At 48.3% G+C, this 24,384-nt stretch overlaps 2 protein-coding genes across 2 annotated transcripts; one reads left to right on the top strand and one right to left on the bottom strand.

Moving 5' to 3' along the window:
• Positions 1-1,394: 1,394 nt before the first annotated feature.
• On the bottom strand, positions 1,395-8,561 carry PRDX6 (peroxiredoxin 6). Its single transcript, XM_062497905.1, has 5 exons — positions 8,449-8,561; positions 7,085-7,241; positions 3,083-3,229; positions 2,507-2,653; positions 1,395-1,996 (listed from the first exon to the last, which is right to left on the bottom strand). The coding sequence occupies exons 1-5, from the start codon at positions 8,538-8,540 to the stop codon at positions 1,865-1,867; spliced, it is 675 nt and encodes a 224-aa protein (XP_062353889.1). The 5' UTR covers positions 8,541-8,561; the 3' UTR covers positions 1,395-1,864.
• A 60-nt stretch (positions 8,562-8,621) lies between these two features.
• On the top strand, positions 8,622-22,576 carry TADA1 (transcriptional adaptor 1). Its single transcript, XM_062497902.1, has 8 exons — positions 8,622-8,726; positions 9,423-9,514; positions 10,539-10,604; positions 15,927-16,024; positions 18,180-18,389; positions 19,364-19,515; positions 20,372-20,534; positions 21,440-22,576. The coding sequence occupies exons 1-8, from the start codon at positions 8,653-8,655 to the stop codon at positions 21,590-21,592; spliced, it is 1,008 nt and encodes a 335-aa protein (XP_062353886.1). The 5' UTR covers positions 8,622-8,652; the 3' UTR covers positions 21,593-22,576.
• Positions 22,577-24,384: the final 1,808 nt, after the last annotated feature.

Consider the following 24,384-nt stretch of genomic DNA (forward strand, 5'->3'; position numbering starts at 1 on the left):
CTTCTGTCTCTGGATGTTGTTACCAACTCAAAAAGTGTTGCATTTCACTTCTCTGGGATTAAAAGAAAACTACTCGAGCTGTACTGGAGCCAAAGCTTGTGTTTACTTGAGTCTCTCTGGCTGGTTTGTACCTCTGGGGCCATGGCAGCACCACAGAGCAGGCAAATTGAATTAATGGCATTTCCATCACCAGTGGCTGTCCCTGCTGGCTTTAAGCCCCTGGGTGTGGTGGCAGGATTTGTTCCACTGTGTCCTGACTTGCAGGTGGCTGTTGTGGTGTCCCAGAGAGGCTATGCTGGCCCTGCAGTGCCCTTCCTCAGGGGATGCTGTGAGCAGGCTGTTTGCACAAAGGTTGCTGTGGAGCTGTATCCTTGAACTTCCAGAAAACTGGGCAAAGCTTGGAGGGGGCAGACATTCCTTTTCCCTTAGGAAACCAGATCTGAGTGAGGGAACAGTGAGAAACCCAGGAGTTCATGCAGCCCAGCCATGGGAACTAGGAAAGCTGTCTAGCCTGATAAAGCTGAAAAGCTATGCAGAAAAAAAACATGGTTCCCTTTTGAAATTGTAGTTTCCCCCTCCCCTTTCTTGCACAGTGAAAGAGTGAGGACAAAAGTCAGCCCAGAGACCAACTGTTCCTATCTTCCAGTCAAAATAATACATGGGAATAATACGGAGTTTCATAATGAGGGTTCATTTAAAAGCCATTTGAGGAACTACACCAATATTCACTGCATAGTTCCTGAAGGCAATTAAAAATTAATAAACCCCCTTTTTTTTTTTTTTTGGAGGGGGGTAATGAAAGAGGGTTGTGGGTGCTGCCTGAGGTTTAGTCTGGAGGGGGATCTCATTGCTCACCTTGAACATCAAACCTGGCAGTCCCCACTTGCTTGGGGGGTACATTTGTGCCCCAAGACAGCTGATTTCTTAAACAAAAGCTGCTGTTTTGGGCATTGTTGGCTGTGCTGAACAGTGAGGGATGCTGGCAGCCACCCTATGAGCTATTCAGTGAGCAGCTTTCTTTTCTACTGTTATATTAAAACATTGCTCATGTCTTGACAAATCCCTGAGGCAGGGGTGTGGGAGAGCAGACACGAGTTTGCACAGCTCCTGTCCTGCCTGCTCATGCCCTAGGAGGAGGGAAGGACCCTCTGCCCAGCAGCCAAGGGCATGCCAGGCTGAGGCACATTCTTCCTTCCCAGCAGAAGTACAACTGCCTTGTCTGAGACTGTGTGCCCTGGGACAACCTGTTTTGCCAAAATTCTTTCCTTGCAGAGCAAGAACAAGGGCAGTCTGTGCTGCTGCCACCCTCCTCCAGAGCTTGGGCACAAATCCCAGCTGTGTGGCCACAGTAAATGCTGTGGGGGCCAGCAGAGACAGACAAGGGACACTGCAGGTAGTACTGAAGGTCGGTTTATTTGCTTGATTCTCTCTTCCACAAAACCTGTAAACAATCACTGTCCAGCAAGAGATGAGAAAGCAGTTAAGAAGTGAGAGATTTGGCTCTGCAGCTCCTCCCCTACTCCTGGGACCAAAGGTTAGATGGCTCTGAAAGGCACACAGCAGTTCGGAGACCCCAAAGCTCCCTGTCCCAGCAGGACACCCCTTCTCACCACGCCTCTGGGACAAGCCTGGCTGGGAGCAAACAGGACAGACACCACAGCAGGAGCCCTGGAGTCCCCCCTGGCCTGCTCATCCTTGCCTTGGAGGCAGGAAAATACCTGGGGTTTAGTTCTGAGGGGATGTGGGGGTGAAAGGAGGGCTGGTTTAGTACTGCCAGGCTGTGGATTGTGCAGTGTCACAAGGGTGGGAGCTGGGCTCAGGAAGGCTCTGGCATCCCAGCAGGACAGATGGACAGACAGACGCCTCACTCTGGCTGCGGGGTGTAGCGAAGGTACTTCTTGCCTGAGGGCAGCTCCTTGGTGAAGACTCCTTTGGGGAAGAGCTTCTTGGCTTCCTCGTCAGGTAAGGTGGGCACGACCATGACACTGTCACCAGGCTGGGGGACAGATGGGGACAGTGAGGAGCTGGCAGGGTTGGACACGGGTGGCACTGTGAACACTCAGCCCTTATGCCCCAGCCTGTCCTGTGGAGCCAGCAGTGAGGGCAGAGTGGGAGCTACATCAGATGTCCAAAGGGAGAGCTGTGCCATCTTGCAGCCCTTCCCAGTGGCATCCCACAGCCATGGCACTCCCATGAGAGCAGGGAGTAAGGAAGGGGGTAACCTGAGCCTTGCTGCCACGCTGGGCAGAGCACAGCTTGCCCGAGTCTGCTCATCCATTCCCGTTGTTCAGGCACCCCTGGACAGGTGCTGGCTCTCCCTTGATTCCAAGCCCTGGGGAAAGGTCTGCTTTCCTGGCAGGTGGGTGAGCTGGCCCACCCCACTGGGAGCTTATGCTGCAGGGCAAGGCTGCCTCCAGCTGCTGCTTCACCCACCCTGTGGGTCCCCCTGCAAAGGAGGCTGGCTGCCATTTCAATGCCTGGCTGTGAGCTTTGCACTGTTCCTCACCTTCCAGTCCACAGGGGTAGCGACCTTCTTGTATGCTGTGAGCTGCAGGGAGTCCACCACTCTCAGGATCTCATCAAAGTTTCTCCCAGTGGTGGCTGGGTACAGGATGGAGAGCTTCAGCTTCTTATCCGGCCCAAAAACAAACACCTGAGCACAGGGAGACAGTGTCAGGGGCTGGGCACGTTGGTCTGACTGCTCTGCTGGGTCTGCTCAGCCCTGATGCTCCTTCCTCTCCTGGGAGCTGCTTGATCACAGGTATTGTGACAAGGGAGATGTCATGGAGGGGATCTAGAGAACAACTGATGCCCAGGGATTGTGTTTTTGCTCTGGGAGTTCCTGTGTCCAGCTCGTTTTGTTACCTGTGCCCTTCTAGTGCAAGCAAACAAGGGGAGAGGGAAAGTCCAGCAGATCAAGCACTGACAAAAATTAGTTTGGGATTAGGTGGGTCACTATGACACAACCCATGGTTCCAACCCAGCTCCTGAGGATGGCCACGCCATCAAGGTAAGCTGCCCCACAGGAACAGGGCAGGATGGCAGGCCATGGTTCTGTACCGCTATGGGGCCAGGCACTCACCACACGAGCAGTCAGGGGCATCCCATCCTTGTCCAGCTCATCGGGGTCCAGCATGCCCAGCTTGACGGCCAGCTCCCGGTTCTTGTCAGCAATGATGGGGAAGGGCAGCTTCTCTGTAGGCTGGTCCCCGTTGTAGGTGTTGATGTCCTGCACAGATAAAGCCACCGGATGTTCCTGTGGCAGCACCACAGAGGCAGAGCCAGGCAGAAACAGGAGGTGCAGCTGCAGGAGCTGCTGACTTGCTTGCCTGGGACAGCACAGCCAGGGCCTCATGGCCTTCCATGAAGCTTCCAGAAACCAGGTGGCAAACCAGAAACCTTTGCGCCAGGCTGGGCTTTGTGCCTTTTTCTTGAGGGTCAGTTCTTACTCACAGCCTGTGGAACAGCTGCTATGCCCAGGCAGTGGGCACAGAGAAATAAGGAATTCTTGCCTGTGTTAGTGACACAGAGAGGTTTGACCACCTCTCACTGAGAACTGTGTCCCTCTGCTGACAGATGCATGGGTGTTACCTGAACTGGACCGTGCTCCTCAGGAATTGTTTCTCTAGTGGCAGAGCAAACCAGTAATGGTGCAGCTGACAAAGGAAGGTCCAACACTCCACAGGTCTTGTGCAAGGGACCAGTTCCATTCAGTGAGTCACTCGCAGCTTACTTAACTAAAAGCTCCCAAAAAACTGGAGTGGAAGCCTGAGTACAGGTGCTGGGACACTGCTCACTCCTTTCTGAACCATGCCTGGGACAGAAGAGAAAACCATTCCCCTCCACAGCCCTGCAGACTCTCCATTGTGACAATGGTTTTTGAGGTTCCTCCCTGTACTAGTCCAAACTGGACCTGCTTCACAGATACACACCACAAAAAAAAAAAAAAAAAAAAAAAAAGTATTTTGAGCATCTCCAAACCTGGTCTGGACTCAATCAGATATTAAAGTTATCTCTGATGTCTGCAGTACCACCCTCACAGGTCACAGGGAGCCCCAGCAGTGCTGGGAGGAGCCTGCTCCAGGCAGCAGAGGCAGAGCAGCTGCCAGCATCAAAGCAAGTAGAACTCAAGGTTCCTGCCCCAAAACAGGGCAGTCTGTTCTTTCCCCCCTTTTCATACCACCAGGAGACAAAACTGACTGCAATGCTGCTGTGAGCCTCCCTGGCACTGCTGTGCTGCATTATCAGCTCAGCTGATAACCTCCATGTACAAATCTCTGCCTTCTCCAGGCTTTGAATGTGGGGGAACAGGGAGGGCACTCAGGGTTGGAAATGCTGCCCCTTGGCACTGCTCAGAGCACACCAACAGCAGCAAGAGCAGGTAGGTCTTGCACCCCTCCTCAGCCCCCCATGGCTGCTGGTGCTGACAAAAGGCTGGAGCCCTGCCCCAGCTGTTCAGGATGCTGCAAGCAGGTCAGGTGGTGCACACGTGGCCAAGTGTTTCCTTTCCAGCTTTTCTGCTTGCTTGTTTTGTGTGTCACCATGGCTCTGCAAAAAGGGGCCATTGATCTTGACTGGGTTGTGGTCAGGCCTGCCTTGGAAGGAGGCAAGGAATTGGTTTTGTTGTCCTGAAAACCTGCCTTGTCAGGGTCAGGGATAAGGGACAGGGACAAGGGTAAGGGACAGAGACTTGGATAGGGGACAGGGTAAATGGACAGGGTCAGGGACATGGATAAGTGATAGGGACAGGGATAAGGGACATGGAACAGTGATAAGGAACTGGTACAGGGAAGAAAAGCAGAGCTGGAGAGTTCAGCTGAGGAGAAATGCTGCTGAATGCTCCACAGAGTCACAGGAGGCTGCAGATGGGCACCAGCAAATGAGACCCACCCATCCACCCCTCTCTTTAGAGCAGGGGCTGGAGGATGAGGAGTTTCTGAGAAGCAGTATCTGAACCCTATGGACTGTGACTTGTTCCAAAATGCACGTAATTTCATGACTGGGGAGCTGTAGAAAGCAGCCTCACAAACCATACTCTGTGTTGCAATACAAGACCTACCACTCCCTTCTCTTGCCACTAATTCTCTTTCTAGAGCCCAAGCTGAAACCAGACATCACTTGAGTGATTTGCTCACCACTGACTCACCAAGGTGCAGGTATCTGTGGCCAATATTTCAGAGTATCACTGAAACCTCAGACATGCACAGCATGTGCCAGCCAGGCCTGCTGGAAGAGCTCAGGCATTTATCCAGCCCTTGGAGAAGCTCCTGACTGGGGAGGTTGGAGCGTGGGATCAATCCCTGGCTGAGCTACTCCTCCCAGCCCTGGAGCAAGGCTCTGTTTTTTGGCTAGGGATAGCTAAGAATAGCTGTGACATCTTGGAAAGCACAGCTGCACCAAGTGACATGAGCATTATTTGCTCTGCCCACTGAAACTTGGCAGCAGAGCAAGCAGAAGTTTCTTTACTGTTTCCTGCAGGATTTCAGCCACCCCTCTTTCCCACCTGCTTCCTTGCAGGCTGTGCTCCAAGTAAAAGCAGCTTCATCCAGAGAGAAAGCAGAGGTGTGTTTGGGAATGCTGCAGAGAGTTCTGCCCGATGTTTTGCTCACTCCTAGGACTTCTAAGTTTAATCCAGTGAATCACAGGCTGCTTGGAACACTCCAGCTTTCTGTGGATGTGTCCTCACCAGTTGGATCTTTTGTGCTGGAGGACTTTCACCTGGTTCTTTCTGACAGGTGCTGAGCTGACACTTCCAAACCTCTGTCTCCAAGGCTTCTGCCAGGCTCACAGAAAGCTCACCACAGCTTGAATCCCTGCCCCCTCTGTGGTTTTTCCAGAAGGCTTTCCTGCTCTCTCTCCCCTCAGCCAGCATGGAGAGGCTGTTCTGCAACTTCTCCTGTCTTCACCTGAGGTGGTGCTGAATAATTCCATAGGATCAGCAGAGTCAGCTCATCGTTCATCTCTTTTCCAGATCACCCCAGCCTGCTGAACTCCACACACCCTGAGAGAGCTCAGCACTTCCTTCCCTTTACACAAGTTACTGCTTTTCCTGCAAGAAACAGCCTGCCTTTCACAGAGCTGACTTCATTGGAAAGCTTCTTGCAAATTCAAAGCCTTTGCAGAAGTCAGCAACACCTGAACACTTCAGCTTGAGTCTCCCTCACAAAAGCACAATGCAGACTTTCTGTTACGTCTAATGACACGTTATTTGCTAATTTGGCTGCTGGTTTCAGCAGCACAGAAATCTCATTTATTGTACATTGCTTTTCTGAGGCTTGCCAGGACATTGGCCATGCACTGCTTGGGTACAAAGGTTGATTTAAGCAATAAGGTAATAAGCTAACTTCTAAAGCCAGTCAGTCATGAAATAATGTCCGAGTGTAGAAATTTCTCACCTTTAATGCCTCACTGCATGCACCTCTCACCCCTGGAAAATATGTGAGAACACTCCCAATTTTAAGAGCTAAGAGATTGGCAGGCAATCCACCCAAGGATTTTTACACTCTGGCCATTTCTGTCTGAAATACTCTTTTTAGACCCCTACTACCTCTAGCCCTGGAACCATTCTCCCTGGCAGCACACACACAAGCTGCCTCTGAAGTTTTTCTCCACGTCCCTGCAAGTTCCTTCACCAAGTTATTCTACTCCCATCTTTTTTTTTTAACACTCCCCCATGTTCATTTTACATTTATCATTCTCCAATTTGTATTTTTATATTTAATGTGTCTCTGTTTTCTCTTCCCTGCCCAAGCATGAACTGCAACTGCTTCCTCATTTCTGACGCCTCTTTTCCTTTTCTGCTCCATTACCGAAATTTCCTGAGGGTCTGTGGATAGGCTGCCTTTTCTCTGAGGTTCCAGCATCACCTCCACGCATCTTAACCCTTTCAGCTAGTGGTAGGACAGCCTTGTTTTCCTCTTGTATCAAAGAGCACAGAGCACGCTGTGGGGTGCTCCACAAAGATGGAGAATTCCCCATTCCCGCTCTGAATTCCAGCACCCCCAAGCTTTGGGATGTGACACATGTCCCTCCAAGCCTGCGTGGGCTTGCAAGCTGCCCCCTGAACCCTGCCCAGAGCTGTTACCTTGCACCAGGAGAGGTGGTCCTGGACGCTGTCGATGGAGAGAGCGATCATCTTGACATTGCGCTTGCTGAACTCGGGCTCCAGCTTGGCCGCCCGACCCAGCTCCGTGGTGCACACTGGGGTGAAATCCCGAGGGTGGGAGAACAGGATGCCCCACCTGCAAGAGGAGGGTGAAGGTGAGCTGTCTGCTTTGTGCTGCAGACAAAAAGCTGTGTGGATTGTACGGCGTGGAGTGCAGGAACAGCTCGTGCCTCTGGTAAGGAAACCCAGGCAACTCTTCCTTCCCTATCATAAGAAACATCCATGAGATAAGCCCTGAGAAACTCCCTGCATCTCTCTCCCTACTCTCCCTCCAGGAGATGCTGGCATAGCCCACAGTTCTTGCTGTGGAGGTGAACACTGTGCCATGTGAGGAAGTTTGGAGGAAGTCATACTGTAGCCCAGAGACCCCAGGTGCCAGCCAGGTTATTGCAGAGATGGGCACTGATCCATCCCTTACACCTCATCTGCACGAGGAGGGACACACGTGTACATCGTGCAACTCAAAACAACAGGATAGGACCAAGCTTTAGCCCAGCTGCTGCTGCGAGCTGCTAAAGGCACTTGAAAATGTAAGAATTAATCAATTAGCAGGGGAGGCCAAGAGTTAACATCACACTGTGGTTCCTATTAAATGACACAGACACACAGCTTGGCAGCAATGGATTTGGAGTCTTTAGGGCAGGCAGATGCTAACCTCACAGGTGAGGCAAGCAGTGCAGAGAGAAAGGCAGGATCCAGCAGGATCCTGCTCCAGCAGGGCAGGCTGGAGCAAAAAGGCCCTCTGGACTTCCCAGGGGCTAAAAGCAAAGCCACCCCCAGCACTTTAAACTCCCTGCACCATTTCTCAGCACGAATCGCACAGATATTACTGCACCGATCTTCACCCAGCTCCCAACACCACAGCAGTGGGGAAAATCCTGTCTGAGGTATTTGGGAATGGGGTTGGAGGGATCAAGTGAGGCTCCTGCAGCTCTGCCGGAGCCGCGTGACCACCACGGGTCACCAGGAATTGACGGAGCAGTTACCTGGCCACTGGTGCTGAGGCTTTTCATACAGTAACTACACTCCTTGAATGAACAACAGCAAACCACCGAGGAGAAAGAAAGGTGTCACGCGTGTGAGCAGCCTGGAACACCCAGTTACAGGAGGCTCGAAGCTCAGAGGGTTCCTTCCCCCCACTTTGCACACACAGAAGGGGCTGGTTCGGGCCTGAAGCGAATCTCGAGCACGCCGGTCCCGCTCCATCGCTGCTCCCCAGGATCCCATCCCATTATCCCATCCCATTCCCCGGTCCCGCTCCCGGCGCATCCCCCAGCACTCACGAGTCTCCCAGGAAGTCATGGAAGCGGATACGGCCATGCGTGGTGTCCGCCTCAAAGTTGGGCGCCTCGTCCCCCAGCAGCAATCCCGGCATGGCCGCAACTCCCGGGGCAAGTCCCAGCGCCGCCCGCTCTGAGCATGCGCGGACCCCGCCCCGGGTCACGTGAGCGGCGGGCACGTGACGGCGCTGAGGGGCCGGGGCCGTGATGGCGACTTACGTGAGCGAGCTGGAGGCGGCCAAAAAGAGCCTCAGCGAGGCACTGGGCGAGAACGTGAAGCAGTGAGTGCCCTGAAGGAGCGGGGGGTGTGGGGTTGGGTTGTCCTTCCTTGTCCTTCCCGGCCCCTCGCGTTTCTGTAATGTCCGTGCAAAACCTCGGCCCTGCTGGGTGTGGGAACAGCGATTTTTCCGGTGTCTGCCTCTCACCCAGATGCCTGGAGAGAGCAACCTGGAACAGAGGCTAGACAGTGCTGAAGGGATAAAGTAGGGATTTATTAAAAGCCTTCAAAGGATTCATCGTGGGCAGTGTAAGAGCCCGGCCGTGGCTCTGCCCCAGATGAACTCCAAGTCACAAGTTTTCACACTTTTATGAGTTTTGGTCCGTTTCCATATTGGGGTTCATTGTCCAATTCCAGCTCCAGGTTCTGCAGTCCCATCCTCCCAGATTGCTCTTCTCAGTTCCCGTTGTTTGCACTTTTTGGGGCTGAAGCTGCAGTGGTGTCCTTGGTTGTGGGGCTGGAAAAGGATTGTTTTGTGTGACTGAGCTGTGAGGAGAACTTGCTGATACTTGATATGAAGTTCAGTACAGAATCTGGAAAATTTGAAAGTTAAAACTGAAGGCATCAACCAGAGGTGCTGAAGGAAAGAGGCTCTTAGTGCTACGGTTTGGCAGACACAGTGGTGCTGGGAGGTTGGGCTCGATCATCTCAGAGGTCTTTTCCAACCCGATTTATTCTGTGGTTCCCTGCTCTTCCCGAGGTACTGGGCCAACCTGAAGCTCTGGTTTAAGCAGAAGATCAGTAAGGAGGAGTTTGACCTGGAAGCGCGCAGGCTTCTCACGCAGGACAATGGTAAAATAACGCCTGGTGTTTGTTTCCTTGCCTTGCCCTGCCAGGCCTGGGAAGCTCCGTGGTGCTTCCCGAACAGGGAAAATGCTTGTGAGGGAAATAGCAGTAGCCAGGGCTCCAGCAGCAATGGGGTTAAAATGGTGGGAGGAGCCCTGGTTTGCCTGGGGAAGTCCCAGCGCTGACAGACAATTTGGCGTTGTGTAAATGTGTTAAAAACATAAAACATGCTGTTGGAGTAAGCCGAAAGCCTTTTATCTTTCTTCAGTGTCACTGTGGAGGCACAGTCCTTTCTGTACTTTGCCTTTGCTGGTAGCTGAAGTAGGGGAGGGAGCCCTGGATTCAACTGGGTGCATTTGCAGCAGGTGGGTCCTTCCTGGCCTGGGGGAGTGCTGAAGAGTGAGATTCTTCCATCCTTGCTTCTCCGTGGGTCGGCAGACATTGCTGAGCTCACTGTGGGGGGCTCCTGGCTTCCAAGTTCATGATCACCTTCAGGGAGTTTTTTGGTGCTCAGACTCCAAATAGGATCCTGTAACCCTCTGATCCTGTCTCTGAAGTTGTTTGCACTTTCTCTAGTGCACAATAACTATATGTTCTGGAAAACCTCTGCAGTGAAGTCCTGTTTTATTAGAACCTATTTGAGTTGACTTCATCCTTGTGGGGCTGGCTCTCATTTTGGTGGATTTTCTAGCAAAGCCTGAAGCACTGCAGTGGGGTTGCCTGCATGGTAAGTGGGGACAGCTTCTCCCTTGACTGGCTGAGTACACCAGACTTGTCAAGTAGCTGAAACACACTGTGTGTGTGTGTTTAACACTGAGAAGTGACCTCATTGTTTCTGTGCTCTGTGTAGTATCTTCTGTATTGTCACAGTAGTGGATTCTTGGCCCAGTAGAAGAAAACTCTCAAAAATACTTATACTGAAAATGAACTGAGCAGGTGGGGAGAGCACAGGGGGAGCTACTTTTGGATGGCTTTGAGGGCTGCCTCTGGGCACTGGTGTGCTGCTCATGAGCTCTCTCTCTCTCCACAGTCCACTCTCACAACGATTTCCTCTTGGCTATTCTCACTCGATGCCAGATCTTGGTTTCTGCCCCAGGTGAGTCCTGAGAAGCCTCATTAACAACTTAGTGTAACACCTGTGTGTTTGGGGTGTGTGTGCACAGTACCCCAGTGTTCTCAGCCTTTATGTTCATGGGTTTTTTGCCACACAGGTAAAAATGTACCAAAAATAGCGTTTCAGCTGATTTCATTGGAGATGCTTCTATGTTTAAGGTGTGTGTGCTTGGTTAGAGGCTGATGCTGGATTGCTTCCTGTGATAATCTGGTTTGATTTCTGGATTGGGCTGTGAGCTGAAAGGTAAAGGCAGATCCAGCATTCTCTTTGATGTGCTTTGCTTGCCTCTTTCTCTCTCCTCTGAACTTTGTTCCTGGTCATTGTGAAGAGCTGAGTATTGCTGACTGATCTTGATTTCAAGTGCATTTCTGATAGAAAAGTGCTCACAGGGAGTCTTGGGTGAGCTGTGATCAATTAACTCAATGGTCTGCAGGTAGTTAACATTTTAACTTTGCCAGCATCTAGAATTACATTTTAACTTTGTGGGTGTCTAGAAAGGCTGTCCTCAGGGTTGCAGGGTGTGTTTGGTCTTCAAAAGAGTTCTCAACCCAGAGATGTGTTAGCAAGGGTGATTGAACTGCAATTCAAGATGTGGAACTGCTGTGTAGGAAAGGAGAGAAAATTGTTACAGCTCACATGGGCTGAGACCTGAGAGATGAGTTTTTTGAGAGAATGCCTGTTACTGATGTGCCTCTTGTAGCTAGAGGAGATAATGCATGCAAAATTCATGGATGCCCACAGGTTTTTGTGTTGGAGCTGGTCCTTAACTGTACTAGCTGTGATAATTAAATGTTACTTGCCCCACCTCCAAACCTGCTTTGTTTGCTCTTGATTGAACTTCAAAAACACCTTGTGTGTCTTAAACTTGTTCCCTTTTGGAGTATGGACTCACGTAAATCAGAAGGCTTATATCTGAATCTGCTGCTCCTTACTTTTAACTCTGAGTACTTAATTATACAGTAGCAGTGATTCCCCCTGATTATCACCTGAAGCAGCTGAGTCTAAATGAGGAGGGTGAGGGAGGCAGTGCCTGTTCTCTGAGCTCAGCAGTGAGCTGCGGGGAGTGTTGGGGTGGAGTTCACAGCTCAGAGGTCTTGTTCCTGAGAGGCAGTGGTCAGGCTAGAGCCTCTTGCCCTGTGCCCGAGGTTGGGATTTGTTATTCCTTTGTGCAAGCTCTGGGCTCAGCTGCACTGAATTTGTCTCTTTATCCTGTCTCTTTATGCTACTCAGTCATGGCATGCAGCTGTGTGGTCAGGATTCATCAGCAAGCTCTTTCAGGTGTCCCTTTTTCAAGGGAAACCTAAAAGGAATTAGGATTTCACTATTAGGATTGTGTTGAAGGTAGCAGCCCCAGCACAGAGCAGGGTGCTGCTCCTCAGGTGCTTTCCATATGCTCATTATTTCCTGCCTGACCTCTTGAATTTCAAGTCCCTGGAGGTCGTTTTCTCTTGTCCCATTGCAGTTGCTCTCTTCAGAGCACTCCAAGATCCCTGGTTGTAATGGGGCAGCATGTGGTGGCTAAACCAGCTGGCCAGGATCCTTTCCCAGTGCTGGTCACCTCCAGGGCTTTCAGGCAAGCTTTGGCTGGCCCCAGATTTCATAAGGCAGGTTGAAATAAGTCAGTTTAATAATGAGTGTGTGGTCTTAGAGATAAGGTTTGGTGCTTTGGAGCTAACAGTGCATTCTGCTAGTCCCTTCTAGAGGCTCACTTTTGCTGTCCACAGATCAGTGCAGAGTCTCCCAGTGATTTGGGAGCTGATCTGTGCTGAAGCATCTCTTTCTGGGCCACTGATTGGCAGATCTCTTACAAGCAAAATCTGACTGTCAGCTGTGTGTGGTCTAGGGTTGTACATGCAAGACCAGGAAAATGCAGCATGAGTGCAGTACTAGCTGTTAACATCTAGATTTCTTTTTCGTCCCCTAGATGCCAGTCTGACACCTGCTAGTTTGTTTCTTTGTGGTTTTTTTTTTTTCTTTTTTTTTTCTCCATGTAAGAATGGAAAGCTAACAGGCTTTTGTCTCAACCACTGTCTTTTGGGTAGAAGGTGTTTACTTCATGATTCATGGAAATAAGTAACTTTAAAGAAATGTTTTTGAGGCACTTGACACGCTATTACAGGGGTTACTGATGCATTCACTTTCCACCTTGCTGTAAGAAAGGAAAGAACCATCCTTAAAATGTTATTTTGTGTTAAAAAAGTAATCACGTGGTCAGTGGTAAAATTGTACTTGGTATTGTATTGGAATATATTGTTTGTTGGACAGTTTCAAGCACTCAGTGTAGCAAGGTTTCTTGAGTTAATATGTACCTTGCTTGAACTGTTCCCTCCTTTCCTAGCTAAATGTTAGCAATAAAACTGAAACAACTTCAAGCACTTGAGTTAGTAAGGATTTAATTTATTTAGTAGTACTTGCCCAATTAAAAGATGACTCAGTGAATTCGAACTCATGTGGAATAACAGGATCATTTTATTTCATCAGGTTTGTCTGCAGGCTTTGCTTAGAGGGCTCTCAGCTATGAAATTGGCTCAGGTTGCTTGTGTTTGCTTCCCTTCAGAGTACTGAGAAGGGAGGAAAAGTAGGAAATTGGGAGTGTGATTGTTTTTTGGCAGAGGAGAGTCAGCAGAATATCAGCCAAATATCAGCAAATACCTGACCAAAACCCTTATTGCTACAAGAAGATTAAAAAAACAAACAACCCCCTCCAAACTGGAGATTAAGTAAACAGGCGTGGGAAATGTGTGTTTTCTCTCTATCTGCTTCTTTCTTTGGTGACTTTCTCTGTATCTTTGTCCTTTCCTCATGCAGCATGTCAGGCTCTGGAGTGACTGGTGCCATCATGATGGTGCTGTGCAGAGATGTGGCAGCTCCTAGAGAAATGTTTTTATCTGTTGCTGATCTTTGAGGGCAGAGCAACAGCCACTGCTGTGGCTTGTTAAGGTCTGATTCCTTCTCTAGCAAGATTAAATAAAAGCTGCAGACACCTCTGAAGTTTCATGCCTGAGCCAACCCAGCCTTGTCATTTGTGGCCAGGATGGCAAGTACTGGTTTTCTTAGAATGCTAGAGGGAAATTTTGCTTTCTTCATCTAGTGCAAGTCAGGCTGGGTAATATGAAAACCTGGAAAAGGAACCAAAAATTCTGCTATGGGCTCATTATAGTGGGGAGTAGGAGATTGTATCTTACCTTTTCCTTGTTTTCAGCTGAGTTTGGCTAAGTTCTTGTTAAATGTGCATGTTGAGATTCAATTAAGTTGCATCTTTCAGATCCACTGCCAAAGCCTAAAAATTTATTTGGCATTTAGTTTAAAAACTGCTGTATTATTTTTCTTACAAATGCTATTTACGATATTTCGACTTATCTGTAGCCTATTATATTTGTAGAACACTGTCAGAGAAAAGTGTGTTTGCATTTTCCATCTCCATCCATTGCGCTTTCTCTGGTCACAAATGAGGCTGTGAAGGGGCTGTGTGAGACTTGATGTGGTTCTCCACAATGGTTTCCTATGCCCCATTATTAGGGCATCTCCTCTGGTGTACTGATGAGCAGTACAATTTCTGGGGGAGGTTTTATTTATTATCTTTTAATTTCTTAAATCGGCCGGTGGATTTTGACACCAGGGTTTGTAGGCTACGGGTTTCCACCTCTCTAATAGGACGTAGCTAAACTTCTTGGTCAACTTTTTTTTTAATATAGGGAGAATGTATCATCTCTGTGTGTATAGGTTGTTTCGAATCCCTTCTTAGCAGTTGAGCATTCAAAACCTTCCCCTGAATTTTCTACTTGAGCCTGATCCTGTTAGAATTATTTTTTTCCAGTGCAGAGGACATGGTGCTTGTGAGTGAGGGAAGCTCTCCATAGCCCCTTGTAGCCAGCCTCATTCCTAACAAACAATGTAACTGTGTTTATGAATTCCTGAGTACAGCAAATTAAACATAGTTAATTCTTGATTACAGCAAATGAAGCATAATTGGGGCAGCCAGAGATTGATGTGAAGCTGGTGAGAACTGTGGAAGCAGGAAAGAACCACAGCTGGGTGTTGGTCAGTGCTCAGTGAAGCTAGCCAGATTGTGGGTTGGTGAGATGTGGAAAGGCTTAAATGTTGAAATAGAGACTATATAATATTAAGTTCTTGTCCCTGTCTGGAGGAAATGGCAAATTTTGGCTGAGGTGTGGCCAGGAAAGCCCAAGACATTGCTGTGCTGTCAGAATTGCCTGACGTCTGCTTTGGAGGCAGCTGAAATCCCTTATGAGCCAAATTAAGCTCCCTGGAGGTGGGCAGGAACCCAGCTCAGGGCATGCTCTGCTCCAAAGGAGAAGGATGCTCACTTGCAGTGCCAAACCAGGGCAGGGGGGTGCTGGGGGAACACAGCAGAGGCTGCTCTGTAGCCACGAGAGGGCTGTCCAGTCTCTCAGTTGCACTTGTTCACTGTCAGCAAGCACACACATCCAATGCAGGGCTGTCCTAAGCCAATGTTCCCACTGTTCCTGAAGGAAGTAATTGCTCACAGATGCTTTAAACCTCTCAGCAGGAAATTTGCCAGGCTGTCCTTGCCAAGAGCTGTGTGATTATCAGGATGTGGTTTGGCCTGCTGTAGGTGTAGCTGTCAGAAAGCATTCAGTGGACTTTTGAGCTGATGATGTGACCAAGTGTATTCATTTATTGGTACTAAACAGGTACCTCTTTTTCAGCTGTTTACTCACTGGTCACATCAGTGACATCCTGCTCCTGGGCTCAGTGGCCTCTGCAGTTCTTTCCCCCTCTCCTCTTCAGTGTAACACAGCAGTCAGCTGTTTAATAAGATGTTTAATAAGGATCCATGACAAATCTTGATGAAGCAGAAGGAGAACTGGGGAGTCAGACTGCTTAATTCAGGTGGCTTAGCATCTGACCTGAACCAGGAGTGGGTGAGAGGAGAATCCACCTCCAGGCAAGCTCATGTTCCTTCCTTTTGGGTTTTCTTACAGGCTGTGCTTATCTCTCTGCATGGTGTGTGGACAGAAATTGCTACATAAGTCATGGGTGTTGTGAGTGAGTCAAAGTAGCAAGGGGCTGACAAAGGAAGGGAGGGTCTACCAAAAGTGTTCTCCCCTCCACAAGCCTTCCTCTGTGCTGTGGCTGTTGATTTTGGGTTGAGGCTTACCAGGTGGCCAAATGTTAAGGGTTTCATTCTGGCCCTAAATGAGCAACACCAACTGAGTGGGTTTTTTTTTTGTCTGTTTGAATTTTTGTTGTTTGTTGTTGTTTGTCTTTTGTGCCTGTGTTTTGTTTTTATTTGTTTTGTTTTTACTTTTCAATTTGTAGAAGGTGCTGGATCTCTGCCATGGCCAGGTGGCTCTGCTACTAAACCTGGAAAACCCAAAGGGAAGAAAAAGATTTCTTCAGTTCGTCAAAAGTTTGATGTAAGTCTCTGTGGTTCTCTTGACACATCTGCCAAATTCTTGAAATAAGTGATTTACTATTTCTTCAGGCAGTCAGACAGAATTCTCTGACTAACTCTCAAAGTGTTAAAAGCACGATATTCCTTGGGTGTAATATTTTCAGAAGATCAAGTTGCTTCAGAACCGAAAATGCCTTTCAAAGGTGCTGTCTTCTGGTAGGTGGCACAGAAATGTGCCAGATCCAGTTCACCTTGCAGAAAAGGCTCTGTACATCCAGCCAGTCCTGTCACACCCCTGTTCTGTGTGTTCTGTGTTTTCAGCACTTGCTTCTGTGCTGCCAGGCCAGTGTGGAGGGGGTCTGGTGTGACAGAGATTTGGGATGGGACTTTCTCTTAAATAGTTTGATAAAGTGCATGGTCCTCTTCTAGGCACTGTGATTAGACACTCTGTGCGTGTGCTGCACAGACCAGTGTTCCAAAGGAATGCAATTCCAGCTGGAGGCTCCTTGTATCTAAAAATTGTCAAATTACTTTGTAGTGCTCACAGCTGAAAACTGAACTGTGGTGTCCTGAATTCAGTCTGTGTTACCTTGCCTGTCTTAAAACTTCACTGTAACTCTTCAGCTCAGCAGCAAGTAGATGAGAGTTTCAGCAGCAAGGTCTAATGTACTGGAAGTCTTGGAATTTTATTTCCTCTCTACCCCTAGGATACACAAGATTTCTAGTGTGTTTGTATACATGTTCAGGAATGCTTGGCAGTAAGCACTGTATGAAGTGCATGTTATTAATGAGCTTGCCTGGTACTAGTGGAATTCCTGAGTAGTGTGAACTTGGACATTTTGTAATGTCTCCCTCACTGGCCAGGATAACAGCTGTGAATGACTACAGGTCCATTCCAGTTGGCTTCTGCTCTCCCAAACTACATTCCTCTTGAGAGTTGCTTACATTTTGAAGGTCTTTTTTTCAGGCATGCAACTTTCCTGTAATGAAAGCATAAATCTTTAGAATTATGGGGAGAGAAACCTGCTTTCACATCAGCAGTGGGTGGATTGGTTTTTCACTTTGAGTTAAATGCCACACTGTCCTTTGACTAAAGCAATCCCCCCTTTCTCCCCGGAAATGAACATGTGACAAATCCACTTTGCTGCATATTCATTGTTCATATTTAAAATATGAACAAATATTCATTTCTGAATACGTTTGTCCTGATGCCCCATCAGAGCCTTGCAGCAATCTCCATTCCCCAGCCACTGGAGTGTAGAGGGAGTGTGGTGAATCTTGTTCCCTTGTGGGTTAGAGCTGGGCCAAGCCCATGGCTGTGCTCAAGGATCAATAATTTCCATTGGCTTTGTTCCCCCCTTTATCTGGGGTCTGAGGAGCCATCACAGGCACTCAGAGCTTGAGACACAGTGCAGACAAGGATTTGTGCTGGAATACATGTGGCCTGGGAGATGCTCCCTTCTGGTATGCATTCCTCTTCTGTGATGAGGTTTTTCCCTAAATAACTGAGTCAGTTCTGAAAATAGTCCTAATCCATCTCAGTGGCTGCTCTGTAACATAGCTCAGCTAAGAGTAGTGAAAGTACACAGGGAGACTGGAGTATGAAATTAATGCTGGAATTGGGCTAAGTTTAAAGCATTAGAGAAATGTAAGAATCGATCACACAAGTTTAGGATTGTGGGTTTTAATCTGGAGGGAAACTGTACAGATAGTAAGTAAAAATATACCCTTCTGTACAAGAAATGATTAAATAGATGAGATCTCAACACAGAAGGTGCCTGAGAGATGTGAAAGTCCAGTCCCTGGCCTGGGTAGTATGAAAGGAGATAAAAAGGGACAGTCACTGACCACATTTGGGACTCCCAGGAGAATCAAACAAATCTAGCAGGTGGGGAGGTACAGAGCAGACCAGAGCAGGTGGATCTTCATGTGGTGTGTAGAATTTCTTGCTGCACTATGTTGTGGATACCCAAAGTTCAGGTGGTTTGGGGTGCGACTGGACAAGTCCAATGAAAGGACACCAACACTGACTTAGCAATTTCTTCAGTCACAAATCATTGGGGAGGATATTTTTTTATATTTTTGTAAGTGTATGCTTTCTGACTGGAGGAGGGATGTCCCCTTGATGAACCAAACGGTCTGAATGAATATTATCTTTAATGTTGTGTTCATGACAGCACCGGTTCCAGCCTCAGAACCCACTGTCAGGAGCCCAGCAGTTTGTGGCAAAGGATCCTCAGGAGGATGATGATTTGAAGCTGTGCTCTCACACCATGATGCTCCCAACACGTGGCCAGCTGGAAGGAAGGATGATTGTCACTGCCTATGAGCATGGGCTGGACAATGTCACTGAGGAGGCAGTGACAGCTGTTGTTTATGCTGTGGAGGTGAGGCCGGGCTGGGGGGGCAGCAGACACCAGCAGCAAAAGGCTCTGTGTGCAGCCTGGGGCCTTGTCACCCAGCATGGGATGGAAAGCTGCTGCTCTGATTGTTTTCCAATTGCTCTTTTGCCCCAGAGTAATGTGAGAATGGAGACTCTCATGCCCTAGATGTGAAGTCTTGGACTTCTGCCTACGAGTGTTAGATTTGAACTTCTTGCGCATTACCCCAGGCATACTTAAGTAGCTGTTGTGGAAAATGCTTAAAAAATATCACTTAAAAGCAGGGTCAGAATGGGAATGCCAGTTTGACCAGTTCTATAAAAAGCAGTCTGTAACAGGCACAGTGTCTGGCCTGGCAGTGAAGGGACAGGACCAGGTGATACCTGCAGGTGAGGCCCTGGTTTGGTTTTGACTATTGGTGGTGCATCACTTTCCACTTCCCGGGAATGACACAGCATTGATGTGTGGATGATTTCTGCACTCAGCATGTGGAGGCCAACCCAACATGAGTTTCCTATCTGGGAGTGAGGCCAAATTAAGTTGTTGTCTGCTTGTTTTTTTCAGATGGTTCCTTCTCCAGCACTTTTCAGGCAAATTAAAAAGATGAGTGAGTGGCTTTTCACTGTCATTTCAGGGCGTGTATTTCAGTTCAAGTGTAATATCTAGTGTCAGTTACGAGACCTTAACCTTAATCAGAGGTTGGGAATTTCCTAGTATTGAAGACACCCCTTTGACATTTGAAGCAGGACGTCACATATTAAAGTGTAGTTCACAGGCTGACACAGCACTCAAAAAGTGCCATGTTCTCTGTATCCAAGTGTTGAGCAATGAAAACATCCTTTGTCCAGATATTGGTTCCCTTCCATCTTTAGATCCCTGTGGTCGTTACAGCACTGCTTCTGTGGTGCCGGTTGGTGAGGCCCTTCTAGCCATGAGTGAATATGTCAGCACGTATCAAAAAGTTTTGTTTTTTGTTGCAGAACCACCTTAAGGACATTCTGACCTCTGTGATATCCAGGAGAAAAGCCTATCGTCTGAGGGATGGCCATTTCAAGTATGCTTTTGGAAGCAATGTCAACCCTCAGCCATATCTGAAGAACAGTGTTGTTGCTTACAACAACTTAATCGAGTGGTAAGGAGCTGGCAGCACACTGATAATGTACATAGGTTTTGCTAGTCTTGGAATTATTCCATGGTTCAGCTTCTTCTTTTGTGTGTGTTGATGGTGTCTTGCTTTCACACACTAGGAAGGCATTGGTCTGGAGGATTGTACTGCTAAACAGGGAATGAAAATATGGGGATTTCCCAGCACTGGGCTGTAGGGCAGTGTTACATCTCTGACCCTTACCTGTGCTTGTCCAGCAGTTCATTACTGCTGCTTGGAAACTTCAGTAACAGCAATTCTCTGCCTTTGTGGAGCTACGGGGTTGAAACGTCAGTGAGAACCAGCAGGACACTGCCATCCTGTCATTTCCTGTATCCAAATGTGTTTATGGTTCCTTGGCACATCTTTCCAGTTAGGGCTTCGAGATCCTCCTGTTTGGAGTCTCAGTGTCGAAGAGTTTGTGCAGTTCATCTGGCAGCGTTTATGTATGAGGAGGCAGTTTTGTTTGTCTGTGGCAGCCTCTAGCAGTTGACAGGAGGTCGTGGGTGTTTTATGATTTGGTTGTAGCGCTACAAACAACTCTGCCTAACGGCCAGTGTTCCAGTTTAATGTTGTGTGTGCCTTAGTTTTCATGCTGGGTAAAAACTGTTGGCTGCAAATAACAAAAGTTACACAACCGAGATCATTTAAGCATGTTGAGGGTCAGGCTACACTCCTCGTTAAGCTGGAATTTAAAAGAAAATGTTATTAGAACAAGCTGAAATAATTTTATGTGCACATGGACCACATCAGCTGGTGCAGAACAGCAAGACCCCTGCTGTATGACAGCCACAGCTGGTGCTGGTTTTGTGACTGGGTTGTTTTGTGCCTGCTCTGCCCCCAGCCCCCCGAGCAGCGCGACACCATCGGCGGGTCAGAGCCTGGCCCCTCCACCTGCTCCTGATGATGCTGAGCAGCAGGCAGCCCTGCTCCTGGCCTGCTCTGGGGACACCCTGCCAGCATCCCTGCCTCCAGTCAACATGTACGACCTCTTTGAGGCACTGCAGGTAAGTTGGTTGTGTCACAGGCAGTGCTGCCCTGGGTGCCAGCTGCCAGTCTTAGGCGTGGTTTATTGTGCCTGGAGGGGCATTTGTTTTGCCTTCCCATAGTCTCTTTCCTTCTTGCCTCTCAGAGTCTTTGGCTTTGATTTATTCCCACTGTTCACTCATGGTTTAATCCTTGGTTACAGGGCTTTTGAGGAATTCCTGTCTCACAGCTGTGCAAGATGGGTAAACTCTTCCTCTGCAGCAAGGCTGCGGTGATTATATTGCAACTGAGCTGGACAGATTTTGACAGTGCTGCAGCAAAATAATTTAGCTGGCATGTCCCTTCTTACTCCTCATGTTCCACCTGGTGCTTAGAGCAGGAATACTTGGTTCTGGCATGCAGGCCACTGCAATGGGTTACCTGTGCTCACCCCAGCCCTGGGGAGGCATTTAAGGTCAGCTGGGTGAATTTTCATTTGGGATGTATGGCTGTGGTTCCCTCCCTCTCTAGCAGTTGTGGTGGCATTGCCTACTTTAAATGTCTAAAATTAGCTGTGAGAAATTCCCCACTTGATCTCTGCTGTTGTGAACAGGCCTTGGGATTTTGTCTCACAGCTGTGGATACAGACCACAGAGCTGCAATCAAGCATTCATGCCATGTTTAGCCAGAATTGTTGTTTCTATGGTTTTGATGACCAAGTTGGCTCCCCAAGAGCAAAATGACTGTTTCCTTAGGATGGCACTCCCTTAGAAAGTGGCATAAGAGGTGGTTGTGGCAGTGCTGGCAGGGAGCAGCTCTCCCTGTGAGACTCCCTTTGTTCCCACTCTGCAGAGCTGGCACCCAGAACATCCTGTGGTAGAGTGATGTTATTCCTCCAAATGTGTATGGAAGTACATACAGCTTTTTTTCCAACATGCATTTTCAGGTGCACAAAGAAGTGATCCCTGCACACACAGTCTATGCTCTCAACATTGAGAGGATTGTCATGAAACTCTGGCACCCAAACCACGAGGAGCTACAGCAGGACAAGATCCATCGGCAGCGCCTGGCAACGAAGGAGGGCCTTCTGCTCTGCTAGAGCTGGAGCTGGGCAGCCCTGCCAGCCCTCAGGTGCCTCCAGCCTGCTCCTGGGACTTGGCATTCCAAGCCTGTGTCAGCATCTCCAGGATGATGTGATTTATAAGTCAGCTTTTCCTATGGAAATGGGACTGAGTTGTGGGACACTTCCTCTGCTTTCCCAGAGTCATGTGCCATGTGGAGCATTCACAGCAACACCACTGAATTGGAAAAGAGAAACGAGACACTTTTTCAAGGACTGTTTTCTAGGAAAAATAAATGTGAAAGTGGAAAGAGTTGGTTTTAAAGAAGGTATGCTTTTGTCATCTTTTGTGAGCATAGAGAATTTGCCTCCTTGCCTTCCCCTCTCAAGTAGTTTCCTTCCTGAGCTCAGACTCCCGAGGCCTTGTCCAGCTTCTTTTTCAGCTTGTGGGATCCTTTTCATTAATTGGTTATGGGGTGGGCTCTTGTGAAGATGAGCAATTCTCTAAGCTGACGTTGTTCCTCTTCTACCAGGGGAACTTCTGATTAGAAACTGTGAAAAAACAAGGCAAAAAGGGAATTGTCTTGGTGGTGGAGACTTCTTGGATTTGCAGCATGAGCAAATCTCTCTTATCACTTCCTTGTAAAAATATGCAGCCTTGTGTTACTTCATTATGAAATTATGCAGCCACACCTCTCCACATGGGAGATGTGCAGATCACTGTGTAAAAGAAGAAATTCCACCTTCTGGGTTTCAGGTGCTCTGCTGTATCCCTGAGTCAGCTGTGGGAATTACCTTATTATAGGAAGAAAATTCCATTGAAGTGTCTTTAATTACTACATGGACTGGGTTTGACCTCAAACGTGGAGGTACCTGCTGAAGTGTGACTCATTTACTGTGCCTCCAGATAAATGGAATTGAAACAGCTTCTTCTGGGTGAATGTGAAAGGGGAAGCTCATGGTTCTACATCATTCTGGTTTTCCTTTCTGGAATGTATTTATGTATTTGGATGGGAAATCTGTCATGTTTATTGTGAAGTTTTCTTCTCTGCTGTACCCTAGGACTGAGGAGGATGCAGATCCCTGATGTTCCTTCCCAGTTACTGCTTTCATAACTTCCTTTCCTGTCCCCTGTGACAGTTACGTTTTAACAAGGGGCTGTGCAGCTGTCCCTGTGTTCCTGGCTTTCCTGCATTTCATTTGGGACTTGCAGTGGAGTCAGCCATAGCAAGACGCAGTGCCTGGGCAGGTATTGGTGGCTCTCTTCTTGAGAAGATCATTTAAGCATTATAAAGGAAGAACTGGGAAAGGCAAGGACACAGAACTGCAGCAGGGCCTGGCAGGATGGGGGCAGTTGTAGGTGAGTCTGGCAGTGTGTGGTTAAGAGGGGAGTGGGGGGAAAAGATGGACAATTTCTTTTGGTCCTGTTCTTTTGACTGCTTTGTTTTTCTGTATTTAAGCTCGTTAAGAGTTGACCTCAGTGGCTTTTACATGAGAGTTTTTAAAAGCAGTGTTTAACCTTAGTAACTGTATGGTGGTGAGATCATCATCAAGCCACCCAAAATACAGACTGTGGGGTGTGGGAGGGAGATTTCCCAGATAGCTGTGATGCTTCTGGTGTAAAATGAAAGCATTTAAGTTTGTTTGCTAGAAACTTTGGGGCAGCTCTGAGGATCTCAGATCTGAAGAAGGCACCCAGTCTCTGACAGCATCACAGGCGAGTTCTGAAACAAGAATGCTCAGTGTGGCACTAGAATCTCTCTCCTGCTTGCCTGAGCTGTGTTCTGAAAAGCCAAGTCATCTCTTCCACACTGACAAAGTGGGGTGTTTGGTACACCTGCTGCACAACAAAGGCTTGAATAGGGAACTGGTGTCAGCTGCATTGCAGAGATCTCAAAACTGAAAGGCACACATTATTGAAGCACTTTCCCATGAAGTGTGAGGTTTTGTGAGAAACAATGCTTTACAGGCTTCTTGGGTTGTGGAGCTGCAAGGCATCACAGAGTATTCTGAGTTGGAAGGGAGCCACAAGGATCAGGAGCCCTACACTTAGGGGAATGGATCATATGGGGATCAGACCCATTAATGAGCACCTCAGCCTGGCTGTTCCCTGCTGCATGGGGGGTGTTACAGCTCCTCCCAGTCTCCTGTTTCCAGCTCCAGAGGACTTGATGTGCAAGTAGTGGATGTATTTGCAGCTTTGGCATAGTAGAAAGCAAATCCATGCTCTGGATCTATGTAAAGTGGTCTCTTCCACACCAGTGCTCGGAGGAGTAGCTGACCTTGCACACTGCTGATCTCATTAAAACTTAAATTATGCATACACAGAGCAGCTGCAGCTATTTGGAACTCACACTTTGAAATACTGATATCGAGTCTCTTGAGACTTAAACCAACTTTGCTATTTCTTTATTTTTTTTTAGTCATTAATCGGTAGCTATAGCTGCACAGTTAACAACTAAACGATAGCACTGGAAACATGTTAGGCTTGGCTAATCTTTTATTTTAAGGAAAAGACAATCCCAAGATAAATGGGCTGTCTGGATGAGAGGCACCAGAGTGAGCTCAGCAGGACTGAGCAGTAACTTGGGGAAAGGTAATTCTGACCACCAACCCCTGCCCCATCTTGCAGAAATGACACAAAGGTGTGAGCAGAGGAAGGAGCAGCCTCCCAGTGGCCCCCACCCAAACCCTCACTGGCTTCTGGGAAAGTGGTGATGGGCAAGTGGGGCCATGTCCCCAGTGTGCCACACTGCTGCTGGCTCAGCTGGCCCCAGTGGGGACAGGGGGCAGCAGGGCTGTGCCTGCAGCCTGCCAGGATGGCAGTGAGC

Source organism: Cinclus cinclus, chromosome 8, assembly GCF_963662255.1.
Source record: "Cinclus cinclus chromosome 8, bCinCin1.1, whole genome shotgun sequence".
Lineage (NCBI taxonomy): Eukaryota > Metazoa > Chordata > Aves > Passeriformes > Cinclidae > Cinclus > Cinclus cinclus.

Coding starts and splice junctions, on each gene's coding strand:
- PRDX6 (XM_062497905.1), bottom strand. CDS start 8,540: ATGCCGGGATTGCTGCTGGGGGACGAGGCGCCCAACTTTGAGGCGGAC. Junction 3,230..7,084: donor ACCACCTCTCCTGGTGCAAG/GTAACAGCTCTG, acceptor TTATCTGTGCAG/GACATCAACACCTACAACGG. Junction 1,997..2,506: donor CTACCCCTGTGGACTGGAAG/GTGAGGAACAGT, acceptor TCTGTCCCCCAG/CCTGGTGACAGTGTCATGGT.
- TADA1 (XM_062497902.1), top strand. CDS start 8,653: ATGGCGACTTACGTGAGCGAGCTGGAGGCGGCCAAAAAGAGCCTCAGC. Junction 8,727..9,422: donor CTGGGCGAGAACGTGAAGCA/GTGAGTGCCCTG, acceptor GCTCTTCCCGAG/GTACTGGGCCAACCTGAAGC. Junction 18,390..19,363: donor CTGTTGTTTATGCTGTGGAG/GTGAGGCCGGGC, acceptor TTTTTGTTGCAG/AACCACCTTAAGGACATTCT.